The sequence below is a fragment of the Xyrauchen texanus genome, chromosome 24 (genome assembly GCF_025860055.1).
Source record: "Xyrauchen texanus isolate HMW12.3.18 chromosome 24, RBS_HiC_50CHRs, whole genome shotgun sequence".
NCBI lineage: Eukaryota > Metazoa > Chordata > Actinopteri > Cypriniformes > Catostomidae > Xyrauchen > Xyrauchen texanus.
The window spans coordinates 4547835-4563228 of record NC_068299.1 but is presented as its reverse complement, the minus strand read 5'-3'; the positions used below and the strand labels follow the sequence as shown (position 1 = coordinate 4563228).

At 37.3% G+C, this 15394-nt stretch overlaps 1 protein-coding gene across 1 annotated transcript; it reads right to left on the bottom strand.

Annotated features, from left to right (window-relative positions):
* Positions 1-7450: 7450 nt before the first annotated feature.
* LOC127618166 (fibronectin type III domain-containing protein 5-like) lies at positions 7451-15187 on the bottom strand. The gene is made up of 5 exons (XM_052090463.1): positions 14932-15187; positions 10310-10425; positions 8916-9114; positions 8333-8422; positions 7451-7590 (listed from the first exon to the last, which is right to left on the bottom strand). Exons 1-5 carry the CDS (start codon positions 14999-15001, stop codon positions 7451-7453), a joined length of 615 nt encoding a protein of 204 aa, XP_051946423.1. The 5' UTR covers positions 15002-15187.
* Between the last annotated feature and the right edge of the window lie 207 nt (positions 15188-15394).

The window sequence follows — 15394 nt, the reverse complement described above, 5'->3', positions numbered from 1 at the left end:
TTTTCCCTACAGCACAATGCTTTCTCGAGAAACATCCTGACTTCGAGTGTGCATCTTATGAGCCCAGATGGTACTACAGCCTGCAAACTAAAAAATGCATGGAGATCTGGAATGGTGGTTGTGGTGGAAATTAAAACTGATTCTTTACAGAGGCAGAGTGCTTTATCTATCTGTCTTTTTGTCTGTCTGTCTGTCCGTCCGTCCGTCGAATGCAACTTTAGTTGTAATCACATTTTGAAAACTTGTATTTCTGTGTTTTGTTTTTAAATACCAATTATCTTCAAGACAACTGCTAAAATGAATAAACACACTATGAAAAGAAAAAAATCTATTAGCGTTTAACTTGTGTGTAAAAGTAACTATAGATAAGCCATTTGTTGGTTTATTTCCCTGTGTTACCAATCTTGCTCGATCCACTCTGAGCGGTATTCAAACTGGCATCTCTGGCATGGGAGGTGGGCATGATAATGAGGAGGCTGTAGGCTACAGCCCTTAGCGTCAGTCACTAATGAGCCTCTTGAGGCCAGGGGAGTGAGGTTTACCACACAGCTATCATGTACCAGTTGGCTCCTGTTTCACTCACCCCCTAAACCTAACTCCCATCTGGGTCACATAACCACTCTAACTGGTCCTTCTCGACCTGCTACGAGCAGTGTTTGAACCAGTGTTACCGGCATGGGAGGCAGGCACACTAACGAGGAGGCTAAAGGCTACAGCCTCTAGCGTCAGTCCCTAGTGCGGCTCTTGAGGCCACGAGAGTGAGGTTTACATATACAGCACAGCTATGACATACCAGCTGGCTCTCGCTACACCTGACAAGCGTAAACCGTGAGATCGACCTGATAGGACAGCATTCGCCCAACTAATGGAGTGAGTTCTGGTGGGACTTTGTCCAAACAATGACAGACAAGGAGTCGTCTGTTTTGCTGTTCTGTTTGCTTACATTAGTAGCACAGAATGTGTATTACAGAGCACAAAATACTTTTTTATTTTTTTATTCCATGAATCAGATTTAATGACATTAATGGTTCCATGAGAGTGTGGAAAATACACACAGTATATCTAGAACATATTTACAGTGATTTTAGTCCTTTAATTCCCATAAATTCTTAGTTATCAACCACCATTGACAATCCTATCTAGTGCAGTACATGAGGTTCGGTCAGAATGCCCCATTGTGTTATTGCTGATGTGAAACATGTTCAGCCCTTGTTTAGAAAAGAGGTTACTCTCCTCCAAAGATGACATGGACATCCATGAGAAAGCACATTGTGATGTCCTGCAGAGAAATAGCAGAATAAAAGTCTTTGAGAGGCAGGCCACAGAATACCAAACATTTTTTCTGAACCATTCATGTGTCATTTAGGCCACATTCACACAAATACGTATTCGTTTGAATTAATTGCACTATCCACACTAGAACAGATCCTCCACAGAATACAGTTTTGAAAGTGCTCTACATAGCCATTTGAAAAACAGTTATGTTACAAAACCTTCAAACAGATTAGTGTGGACGTGACTTCAGTCGTTCTTACACCTTTAAAACTATAGAAACCCCTATAAGAGACATTTACAACATACACTCACCTAAAGGATTATTAGGAACACCATACTAATACAGTGTTTGACCCCCTTTCGCCTTCAGAACTGCCTTAATTCTACGTGGCATTGATTCAACAAGGTGCTGAAAGCATTCTTTAGAAATGTTGGCCCATATTGATAGGATAGCATCTTGCAGTTGATGGAGATTTGTGGGATGCACATCCAGGGCATGAAGCTCCCGTTCCAAATTGTAGCCTCTTTTTCCTATTTGTAGTGGAGATGAGTGGTACCGGTGGGGTCTTCTGCTGTTGTAGCCCATCCGCCTCAAGGTTGTGCGTGTTGTGGCTTCACAAATGCTTTGCTGCATACCTCGGTTGTAACGAGTGGTTATTTCAGGCAAAGTTGCTCTTCTATCAGCTTGAATCAGTCGGCCCATTCTCCTCTGACCTCTAGCATCAACAAGGCATTTTCGCCCACAGGACTGCCGCATACTGGATGTTTTTCCCTTTTCACACCATTCTTTGTAAACCCTAGAAATGGTTGTGTGTGAAAATCCCAGTAACTGAGCAGATTGTGAAATACTCAGACCGGCCCGTCTGGCACCAACAACCATGCCACGCTCAAAATTGCTTAAATCACCTTTCTTTCCCATTCTGACATTCAGTTTGGAGTTCAGGAGATTGTCTTGACCAGGACCACACCCCTAAAAGCAACTGCCATGTGATTGGCTGATTAGATAATTGCATTAATGAGAAATTGAACAGGTGTTCCTAATAATCCTTTAGGTGAGTGTATTGCTAAGACAACTCATGAAATTCTACAACTATAACAAAAACTATTGGAATGTTTATATTATATGACCCTACTACTATTCGTAATATTAAAGAGTAAACATTATGTGAGTGTAAATATGCACAACCAAGCAAAAGTACAATAACAGCATTTTAGTATCTAGCAATATTGGGGAGTAAAGCCGAATACTTACTACACAAGTTTTATACCATTCTTGCTTATCAGACTGTACAATAGGATCCCAGTGAGATCTTGGGGCCAATTTTAAGTGCAATAAGTCTTTTGTGTAGTGCTATGTGAAACATCTTACACGTAAAGTCAGTAGGCATGGCCATGAAGTTCTGGTATTTTCGTGCAAGCATGCAGTAAGTCTTGGCGCAAGTAGGTTGGCGAAATCATGTGCGCAAAGTGCTGAGGGGCTTGGTAAATGCTATTTAATTTAGAGGTTCTTCTCCAGTTATTGCGCCCCTAGAAACGTAAACGTTAAAATACTCAAAAGCCAAAAGAAGTAAACAAATGCATGTTAACATGATTTTAGTGTGATAAAATTGCTGACTAACCTTTTCTTTGTAAAGTTATATACAATCACATACAGCGTAAACCCTAAAATCCTAAAATGACAACAAAAGTGACAATTGAAACAAATGTACAGCTCAGATAATACACAAGTTTTAAAAGAAGAATAACTGTAAGTGCTTTTATAAAATAAGCTTCACATTTCTGACTTTTTTATAAATAATAATAATTGGCCCTGATGCCTCACTGCAACCTGGATTTTTTAATTTTTTTATTTTATTTTATCCCCTTATCTCCCAGTTTGGAAAGCCCAATTCCCACTACTTAGTAGGTCCTCGTGGTGGCACGGTCACTCACCAGAGGACAAGTCTCAGTTGCCTCCGCTTCTGAGATCTCAATCCACGCATCTTATCATGTGACACCGCGGAGACTCGCAGCATGTGGAGGCTCATGCTACTCTCCGCGATCCACCCACAAATTACCACACGCCCCATTGAAGCGAGAACCCCTAATTGCAACCACGAGGAGGTTACCCCATGTGACTCTACACTCCCCTGTAACTGGCTTATGAGACCTGGCTGGAGTCACTCAGCACGCCCTGGATTCAAACTCGCGACTCCAGGGGTGGTAGTCAGCGTCAATACTCGTTGAGCTACCCAGGCCATTTGTGCCTCAAATGCCGTCAATTGAGCATAACTAGTATTAAACCTGGAATAGTCCTTTCATCTGCCTTTGGTAAGCATGTCACACTAAATAATCAGAGACTGACGATTTTGCTCTACGACATTACATCTTTTACCCTCCATGAAACAGACGACAAAACCATAAAGTGTGAACCCGACTTAATAAAAACATAGCGATGCTACTAACAACATTTTTCAGTAGCATGACAGCGCAGTTGTTTTCAAACTACTGTAGCTTTTCAGTAACAAGTTACTTTTTTCAACAAGTAGCTGTTTAATGTGACAAACTGCTACATCACTGTTATTTTGTGGTATGCCAAACTGTACTGCCAATGCAGCTTTACAGCTGAGTGAACTGTGGCAATTATCAAACACACAAAAGAGTGGCTTTACTGTAGTCTACCTGCTTTACTTGTTGAGTTTCCTTGAAGTAAGTTCCCCAACACTGGAATCTAGCATACAATTTTTTTTTGTATCTCTGTAGGTATGAACAAGAACAACACAGTGAAAAATAGAAGTAAACGTCTCTAAATGATCAAAATGAGAGCAGTCAGTGAGACACTCTGATCTCTCTTGCTGTTGCTGTCAAACTCACATCAACCAGATGAATGCATCTCTCGCTGACAGGAAACAAGCCATTTCAATCAAGTCATTGTCGCTTAAGAGTTTGGCAAATGGAAAGCTTGATGAAGCCCTCAGAGGATTTTGATGATGTGAAAAGTCTGTGCTCTGGACTGTCTTCTTACCACACTACCAGTCAAACATTTGGACACACATGACTGACTTTGTTTTTCACGATCTTTAAAACATTCTGATTTAAAAATGTAGACTTAAATTCTTCAAATTATATTTTTAGACTAATACATTGTAAAAAATAATATATTGTTTTTACAAAACTTGTATCAAAATGTGTTGGGCTGGATAGTGTCGGTCACTATATAAATACCATACTTCTGTTTGTTATTTTATATAGCTTTTATGATTGTACTGTTCTTCTAAAGTATGGAATATACTACTAATAAAGACTAAGTAGGTGTGTCCAAACATTGACCGGTAGTGTATTTAATGCACTTAATTTACTGGCTTACTAGAGAGCATAGAGCTTTAAAAAGCTTTCACCACCATTGAGTAGAGAAATGTAGGACATGCCATTTGAAAAATGGAAAAAGAAAACAGGATAAGGGAAATACAAATTTGGAGCAACACTCAAAAAGTTTTCAAGTTGGAAAGATGATGTTTTTTCATCTTGTGTTCACTGATCTCCTGGTCCACATCTCTGTAATGATGCCAACATCAGTTGTTTGGTTAGAGATAAAAGAGAAGGGTTCATACTTCCCTACAGTTTGTTTTGTGTGTTTCTCCTGTCCAGAACTACAGATATCTCCAAACCACTTAAGTCAGAAAAGGACCGTGTGAAAGTTTTTTCTGGCCTCTCTTATAGACAGGCCTGCAGAATTATTCCAGCTTTCAGAAAACTTCCAAAATTCATGTTGTTGTTGTTTTTTTGGTGAGCACTTATGGCCATTATTTTGCGTTGTGGTAAAAGCTGGATCCTTTGAAGTGGAATCAAGTTCTGTCACACTCTGTTCTTGTTCACAGTTGGCATTTGGTTATTGTTGTTCTTGGGAAACTGTGCTGAAATAGAAAGAAACAGATGTTAATGAGAGAGTGGGAGAATTATTTTCTTCCAGTAATTGAGCCAGGGGTGTAAAGTAATTAAGTAATTGTACTTACATTTACATTTATGCATTTGGCAGATGCTTTTATCCAAAGCAACTTACGGTGCATTTATTACAGGGACAATTCTGGAGTTAAGTGCCTTGCTCAAGGACACGATGGTGGTGGCTGTGGGGATCAAACCAGCAATCTTCTGATTACCAGTTATGTGCTTTAGCTCACTACACCACCATCACTCCATACTTAATTAATATACTAATGTATTCTTTTTCATTTGTACTTTACTTGAGTACTTCTGAAACTGAATATTTGTACTCAATTACATTTCCAAGTTGAATATGAGACTCCATCCTATTTCATGTAGACACACCTCTTTATGTCCATCCTATGAACTTCAAATCCAATCAAATTAGCTCCCAGTTTCATAGCCAATTATACCCATTTCTGGTGTAAAATGTGACTGCATAACTATGGTCATTCCTTCTTGTAAAGAGACATTTCATCTGTCACCACAATATAATAAGTCTTTGATCTACAAATATATATATATATATATATATATATTTTTATATTACAAACATTACTGAAGATGGACAAACTTTTCTCAATTGACATGGTTGATTATCAGTATTATTATTACATATACATAACTACCTTTGCCATTAATTAAACCGTATCTTTCAAAACCTAAAGTTTGTTTACAATACAGTTTGTTTACAATACAGTTTGGTTAACACTTTCAAATAAGGTTGATTAGGTATAATAAATTAACTATTAACAATTTATATTTTTTTACAGCATTTATTAATCTTAAAATACATGTTTTCAATGTTAGTTCATGTTAGTTCAAAGTGCATTAACTAATGTTACCAAATACAAATTTTCATTTTTGTGTAGTGGTCTAAAGCACTAATCTGTTAATCAGAAGGTTGCTGGTTCAATCCCCACAGTCACCACCACTGTGTCCTTGAGCAAGGCACAGGGCGGTTGCTCCGGGGGGATTGTCCCTGTAATAAGTGCACTGTAAGTCGCTTGTATAAAAGTGTCTGCCAGATGCATAAATGTAAATATAGAAAAGTATTGTTCATTGTTTGTTCATGTTAATTAATGTTAGCAATTGGAAACTTATTGTAAAATGTTACTGAATTTTGTTTACTTAGTTTTAAAAGGCCATATTCCACATACATTTTAATTCTTCAAATTGTTTTTAATTCAGAATGAGAACACCATTTAAAGATTGCTCAATTTATTTTCAAATAAATGTATCACGTGCCGGAAACACTATATAAAAGTATATAGTGCATGGTTACAAAAGACCAACAATTTAATATAGCACAGGTCTGTTATATAGCGTTTAAACTTGATATGGCGCAAGTTGCATGATACCGGTCAAAGCCGTTCATCTAGTGTGGAATTGTTTTTTATCCAGATGGGCACATGAAGGCGTACTGTTTAAGCCCCCTTTGCTGTAGATTAATCTTCCATAACAGGCCCATCTCTCTCCTCTTCACCTGTGACTGACTGTGAACACTAGTGGACGGGGCCAATGGTGTAATGACTAAAAATAGGCATCGATGTCTTGCTGGAGGCAGTCATTATGCAAATGTATTTTGGTCCTTATGACATCACAAGTTCCACAAATTCCAAACGAACCATTTCAACAGTCTGGTTCAAATAAATGCTATTTTTCTATTAAGGAGGAAGTTTTCAGTTCTGAAACTTACAGTATGTATTTATAGCACAATGACCACTGATATGTGAAAAGATCAAGGAAAATTTGATTCCTCATGTCATGACCCCTTTAAATAGGTGACAATTTGACAGTATCCATACTTCCTCTGAGTATAATTTCTCAGTATTTTATACACCTCTGTAGAGAACATGGAGTAATGAGTCGAGCAATAATTTTTCAGATCTGTTACTTTAGGAGAAACTATATAGAGATTATAGAGATTTTGTCATCCAGTTGTTGTTTAAATAGTTGTTTAAATACTACTATAAATAGTGTAATTTCTTTACATTCACATTCCAAAATGATGACAAAAGCTGAATGATGAGAAGAGATGAGATGTAGGCTTATTGTAAGATTTCTATATATTTAAACAATATCAAGGAGAAAACTGTGTTTACTGATTGTTTGATTAACAGATAAAAACCTAAATGCTAATGGAGGCTGATTGGAATTACGATTTGGTGCACTTCACTTGCCTAGTGTCGACCGGACTCTCGAGTGGTAGTGGTTATACCTTACTCCGCAACAGTCCCCCTGTTGTGTGCTCGGGGGTACTGCATTCTGATGAGTTTTTGGCTTTATCCTTGTTATTGTTTGGCTCGTTGTCTTTGATGATGTCATACTGACGGCAAAAGAGTGCTATCACACCTGGAGAGAAACAAAGACAAAATGTGCAATGCCAAAAACAAACTATTATTATTGAAAAGAAAGATCAATATGTAATTCAGTTAACCAGGATTGCTTTAGTATATTGCTTATAAAATGGGTTGCAGGTTTGTTCTGATAGGGTCGGGGACAACAGGCAATAAACAATGCTAAATGCAAATAATACGGTACATTTGCAACTAAGCTTTTAAAAAAGCTTTCTATATCTTTTGTGTTGACGTCAGTTGTTTTATTTTGGCACATATTCATCTGTAACTTGGCAAATTAGGAAGAAGATGCCAACACAGAAGGCATGCGGCACATGCCTTCATCCTCAAAACCATTTTAAAACTAAACAAGGTTGTAAGGAAATGCAAAACATTCCCATTCAGCCTACGTTGTGTTAATAATTGTGCATTTACATTTACTTTTAATAATTAAGCAGATGCGTTTATTCAAAGTGTCATATATGAGGAACATCACAAATAACAATGTGCAACAATTTAGCATATTATTGGGCTTATATATTCATGATGATATTAATAAAATACATTTTTGTTCACTATTGTACGATAAACAATTTTAAAACTGTGTTAGGTTTTCAATTGATATGTAAAATCTATGTCCTGAAGCAAAACCAGTTGATAACCACTGACTAATTGCACTACATATGCAATTAATTAATAGTTGCTGTTAATAGTCATTTTCAGAATTTGTATTAAAGCAGAACTGTTTCAGTACCCACCTGCCCACATTACCAGAACCACCACAATAATGATGATTTCTCCTGCCCTGAGCTGAGTGCTCTGTCCCACTTCCTCCATCATGACTTCATCTGTGAAGAAATATCCATACATTCACATAATCTTTATTACATACTTTGCTAATAAGAATAAATGACACCTGTAACTACCATCCAGTTGTGCTACTAAGTGCTGATTACAAAATTTTGTTTGTGGTCTGACGTCAAAGGTTGAATCTCTTTCAGTTCATGAGTTTTTGTGAGTTTTTGAATCTATTGATTTATACAAATTACATTTTATTCCAGCGTGTGTCTTGCCAGGTGTACAGTACAGACAGTATGTTAAAGTGATAGTTCACCCCAAAATGTAAATTCTGTCCTCATTTCCGTCACCCTCATTTTGTTTCAATCCTGTATGACTTTCTTTCTGCGGATCACAAAAGGAGATTTTAGAAATAAATGTTAGGCACTTTTGTGTGCCACAGAAGAAAGTCATAAGGGATTTGCAACAACATGAGGGTGAGTAAATGATATCACAATTTTTATTTTTTGGGGGGGGTGAACTATCCCTTTAATTTGTGTTTACCTTTGCTTTTAGAGGCCTGTGTTTCAGCTTCCTTCGGGGTTTTAAAATAAAGCGTTTCACTGAGAGGGCTCGCTCCAATTATACCGATGGATTGAACATGCACAATATAATCTGTATCTGCTTCCAGGTCCCACAAAGCACAGCTCCTCGTGGTAGTGTTGACTTCCTGGATGAAACGCAGCATGCGAACGTCTTTTATCTGTTATGGATAGAAAAAATAAAAGATAAATACATATTCAGCCAGATCTGTCTTTTTCAACATAGAAATAAACATATACTGTAGGTGCTGTATAATGTGCTAAATGAGCAATAATGTCATGAATAAGAAAACAAGGGAAGTACAATTTAATGGAATAGTTCACAACTAAAATAAATCGCTCTATTTTATTCTTCCTTTCAGCTCTCAAGTCATTTTATTGCACATAATAAGAGTTGCAGACATTCAAAATTGCTACGTTTTTGGTTGCCAACTGTTCCGCATTAGTCTGGCCGTCCTTAATTTTAGCCAGAATCTATATGTCCCTTCTGGAGGCCTATTGGCCTTAACAATGAGACACTTGAGTTGGACCCCCTCCCTGTGTACGGGCCGGCCCACCCGGGTTGCACAGTGAAACGTCCCAAGCGGCACAATGCTCAAGGGGACTCCATCCACCAGCGGTCAGACGGCGAAACGGTTGAGGGGAACCCCCATCTGGTATTGAAGCACTCAGACAACTCCCATATTCGCATGATGAAAAGTCATCAACCCTAGTCACATAACGTGAGAATCAATGACATTTAGTGTCAATAATATGAAACCTGGTGTGATGCTTCTAAAATCATTTATTTATTGACCTAGCGTGAATGAGATTTGAGAGCTGTGGCAGAAGGGAAGATTTTCAGTTAATAATAGCTTACATTTGGTCTGTTCCTCACACAAAGCTATCGTTTGGCTTCAGAAGCCTTGGAATATAGCACACGAGTTGTATAAACAACTTTTATGGTAATTTATGGTGCTTTTTGTCCTCATTGGAGCTTGACAGTATACATCACTATCCATGTTTTTTTTTATGAAATTGTGTTTAATAATGGAAAAAAATGGGGTTGGCATAAATGACTATTTAATAACAATAACAAGAGTCCTGTAACAAGAGGTCTTTGCTTTCTCTATGTCTTTTGCTCGCTTTCTTTTGGCTGATAACTAATGAAAATGGAAGCAGAGTTGGATGTCACCATGACGACAGGTGATAATTTAAGTTTTTCTGCAGTGCATATGATCTCCAAACATCTTTACCTTTAGCTTTATCTGTCTTTTTTATTATTAAATTGTTTGCCTCACTATTTAAGAAACTTTACTCTTTTTTTAAACCCTTTTCCTCATATTATGAATCTTTTGAAATTCTGACTCTGATTACCTGCTGTGTGATGGCAAACCCGATGACGGACTCCCTATCCGGTGTGTCCCATGTCACCACAGCAGAGCTGGCCTTTAGATCTCTGATGGACACATTCACTGGAGCAGCCAGGCCGTCTGAGAAACACACAGAGTACATTTAAAAATATATCTTTTTTCTTTTTGGCCAGTTAAATTTCTCTCAGGTCAAGAGAGCAGTGCATAAAAGAGGTGTTAATATCAACACTGAATCAAAATTAACCCTGTTGATGTATGAAATGCACATTAAATAGTCTTACTGTGCATGATTCATCAGTGCATAATATTATAAATACTGTAATTAAAAGAAAAAACTTTCATCAAATATAATAACTTGCACTGCCTCTTAAACAACTTTCCTTTTTGGCTGATGTCACAAATACATCTTACTTTTCAACCCCTCCCCTCCAACCACTCTAGAATGTCATGCCCACTTCTAACGATCCAATCAATTAAAAGTAGTAGCAAACAGTTGCTCTTGACGCTTGACATAAATAGACTTTCCTATGGACTGGAGAAGGGTATTCTGGGAGCAATAACATCCACTTACTGTTTAAATATGAATGAAGCATCATTTTACACACACACACACACACACACACACACACACACACACACACACACACACACACACACACACACACACACACACACACACACACACACACACACACATGTTGTGTTTCCATGTTTTATGGGGACTTTCCATAGAAATAATGGTTTTTATACTGTACAAACTTTATATTCTATCCCCTAAACCTAACCCTACCCCTAAACCTAACCCTCACAGAAAACTTTCTGCATTTTTACATTTTCAAAAAACATAATTTAGTATGATTTATAAGCTGTTTTCCTCATGGGGACCGACAAAATGTCCCCACAAGGTCAAAAATTTCGGGTTTTACTATCCTTATGGGGACATTTGGTCCCCACAAAGTGATAAATACACGCTCACACACACACACACACACACACTTAAGAATTCCATTTACTTTGCCATTTTACTATCATTTGACAGTGATTTAGAAATCATTGCAATGTATTTATCTAAATACATTTGCAGCTAATTGATTACAAAGAATTCATTTCTTACAATATAACATCGTGAAATCAATATACTAGAATAATGTCAATGTGAAATGCCATTTGCAACACATTTTACTTTTATAATCTGATGTATTTCCGAGTAAAACAGATTATTCAGTGAAAGAAAAATGCATGGAGGGAATTGACATTCTTCACGAGGAAATGATGGGAGCATGAAAAGTGGACGTTACAGACTGTACCAAAAAGGAACCTTATGGTTTAGATATCAGCCAAAACGTATGTCATTACATTTTGATGGAAGATTACAAAGACAAACACTTTTTTTTTAATAACATGCACAGATGAACTGTGCACATTAAGACCAGAAACTTGCATTAACGTGCATTAACAAAGGGTACATTTGTATTTTATGTTGACTTTTGTAAGCCTGCAAACTTCTGCATTCTGCCATGTGGTGGAAGTCAAGGATTTGTTTTATGTAGGAAACCAAGATGATCACACGGGAAGTCGGCATGTTGTTTCCGAAAACTTCCAGTCCCCTAGGATCGGCCACATTATGCCGACTCACTGACAAGCAGCATATCCCATTACCTTCCCCTGTGGCACAACCGGAAGCATGTTGCGTCAGCAATGTGGGAGACCTGGACTTGTGTTTAATGTCCTTTTCCCTTAAGGAAACACACATCTGTTTTCTACTAAAAGCTCAGCCTTTCCGTGGATCCTGTCACTGGAACCTCTAAAAGCATCCATGATCTGACAGTCTCTGCCTGCCAGAAGTCAGTTTACATCCTGATTCACGGCTTGTTCCTCTTTACTAGAGGTTGAATGTGGTACATTAAGATGTAAAATTTATAGCCACTTCAGTTGATGTGTCTGCCGTAGTTTGGATTTATTATGTTGCTAGCTTCGTCTGCATTAGATGAAGCTTCTTTATAGTGCGGCATAAATGTGTCATGCTTAAATTAGGTGGGGACACTTATGCAGTACAGAAACATTAATGTGTCTGACATTGTCTTGCTGTAATTGCACTTTGACCACATAATATACATATCCTTCAAACTCAGTTAGCACAAATCGGTAACTCAATGAGGACTGTAAAATCTGAAATCTCCTTTGTTGAGAAACCCAACTGATGTCCTACTGTATGTCAAAATGTGATTGATGTGTTACATCTAAATTAAAGCAATATTCCAGGTATCCTTTTAGATGACAGCTGTTGTGGCATAATGTTGATTTCCACAAAAATAAATAAATAAATAAATAAATAAATAAATAAAATAAAAATTAAAAAAAAAAAAAAAATATATATATATATATATATATATATATATATATTTAAATGTATTCGACTCATGCCTACCTTAAAAAAAGCAAAAATTGCAGTTACTGTAAGACACTTTCAATGGAAGTTATTGGGACGGTCCATAAAGGCTAAAATACACTATGTTTCAAAAGTATAGCCACACATTATAGGGTACAAAGGGGCTAAAGGAACACCTTAGGGAAAATTAGCTCTTTCTCTGGTCAAAAATGTGTATCAAGATTCAAGAAATACATATAATTGTATGGACAATTGATGGAGGAAAAATAAATCAAATAATAAAAATAATGCACATGAGAAGAAATAACAACAGAAAGCTGTTTTGTATAAAATTCTTCATTTATAAAGGTGTCAAGGGAGCCTTTTATCCCATACTCGTCATTATAGGGAACAATTTTTCAACTTAAACAAATACTTTAGAGACAGATAGATGCTTTTTTGAGTAACAAATTAAGATAATGCTTATTCAAAATAACTACTTCGGAAAGGGGTGCATGATTTCTTGTTCATTTCAATCACATTTTGACATTTTCATCTCAAGTATTCTATAAACAAATGAATCTCAATTGTGATTGGATCAGTCAATGCAAGGCCACTTTTCATAATAAATCTATTCACCTCACTTAAGAAAAACAATGTGTTTAATAAGGGCCTTTAGCCCCTATGACAGGGGGGCCTTTTTCCCCAAATACTATCCTTTCACTTACTGAAGAATTATTGCATTTTTTATATATATATAATCACCTTTAACAAAATGTAATATAATAAATAAGTAGATTGTCTCAAAATAAATGTGATCATTTCCAGCATATTCATTAGCTACATACTTTGTAACATGCTATTTAGTGCAATGGGAGAAAATATAATCAAAGGAGCCTTTTACCCCACGGGCCCATTGACCCTACATGTTAACAGGATTTTAGTGTGATAGAATTGCTTATTTACTATTTCTGTGGAAAGTTACAGTACATGCAATACTACAACTTTGTTGTCATGACAACGAAACCCTGTGATCCTGTGTATTGGATATAACTTTATGCAGATAAAGTTAGTAAGTGATTTAATCGCACACAAATCACGTTAACGTGTATAATGTTTAAAATCTTTTTTTTTTTAGACTGACTGGCTATTCTGGCTATACTTATGAAACTATATATATTCAACATATATGGACTGGCCCCATTCACTTCCATTGTATGTGCCTCACTGTAACTACCTTTACCCTCTTTTTTGTTAATAAACAAGTAAACTTTTTTCTTTTTGTTAATGTTGTTGTTGCAATTATTAGTATTTTATTCAAGGACAAAATATCATGCAACATTGCCAAATCAACACGAATATTAGGTTACACCAACACAATTAATTTTAAAGGTTAAATTGGGTAGAAATAGCTCCCCAAGGTAAATTTGTTTAGGTTGGCACTTGGCAGGTTGGCACCATGACACACACACACACACACACACACACACACACACACACACACACACACACACACACACACACACACACACACACACACACACACACACACATGTTGTGTTTCCATGTTTTATGGGGACTTTCCATAGACATAATGGTTTTATACTGTACAAACTTTATATTCTATCCCCTAAACCTAACCCTACCCCTAAACCTAACCCTCACAGAAAACTTTCTGCATTTTTACATTTTCATAAAACATAATTTAGTATGATTTATAAGCTGTTTTCCTCATGGGGACTGACAAAATGTCCCCACAAGGTCAAAAATTTCGGGTTTTACTATCCTTATGGGGACATTTGGTCCCCACAAAGTGATAAATACACGCACACACACACACACACACACACACACACACACACACACACACACACACACACACACACACACACACACACACAAACAACGTGTGTGTGTGGTGCAACAGGTGTGTATTATAGGTATGATATTTTGGTTCAGTGGCTCTACATTAACATTGCACATCAGCTTACTTGCCTCGTGCCCAACAAAATTTGATGGAGTTGTGATTTCAAAGGCTCTCCTCACAGCTACAAATGTGTCATTTGTATATGCATTGTATCATGCATGTATATTTAATGATATCATGTATCATTATATATGCATTGCATTGCACTGAAACACACTGACTTGCAAGATGCATGCAAAAAGTGACCGCACAAGTATCTTGTAAAGCCCCATTGAACGTCGTCCGACATGCAACAATACCCATTAAATCCGTATTGATGACATGAACTCACCAGCTAAGACCCACGATGCACCAAAACAGCTCAATATGAGCAGCGGTGTGGGCAATAAAAAGCCCCTCATCCTTTCCACTCAGGCTGGATGTGAAATCTCATGCGCTCGTGTGATTTCAGCACCACGGACAGCGCTCGACATCAACCGGTCGCACTCGAGTCATGAGCGGCATTTTAACGTTCAGAATCGGATGTTGATGCAACGAATTTCAAACGAATCTTTTTGATACTGAGTTGGAAGATTTTCACACGGCTGCTATTTATAACAACGTGCTGCTGCTGGATTGAACGGCTTCACACTGACTGAACGAGTGTGTGTATGTGTGGAAAAAGACCTCTCTCTCTCTCTCTCTCTCTCTCTCTCTCTCTCTCTCTCTGGACATGTGACTGTCTCTCTTAACACTGAAAAACGTGGTATCCTCCAACTGTTATGAATCAATTTCTACTTGATCTAAATTACTTT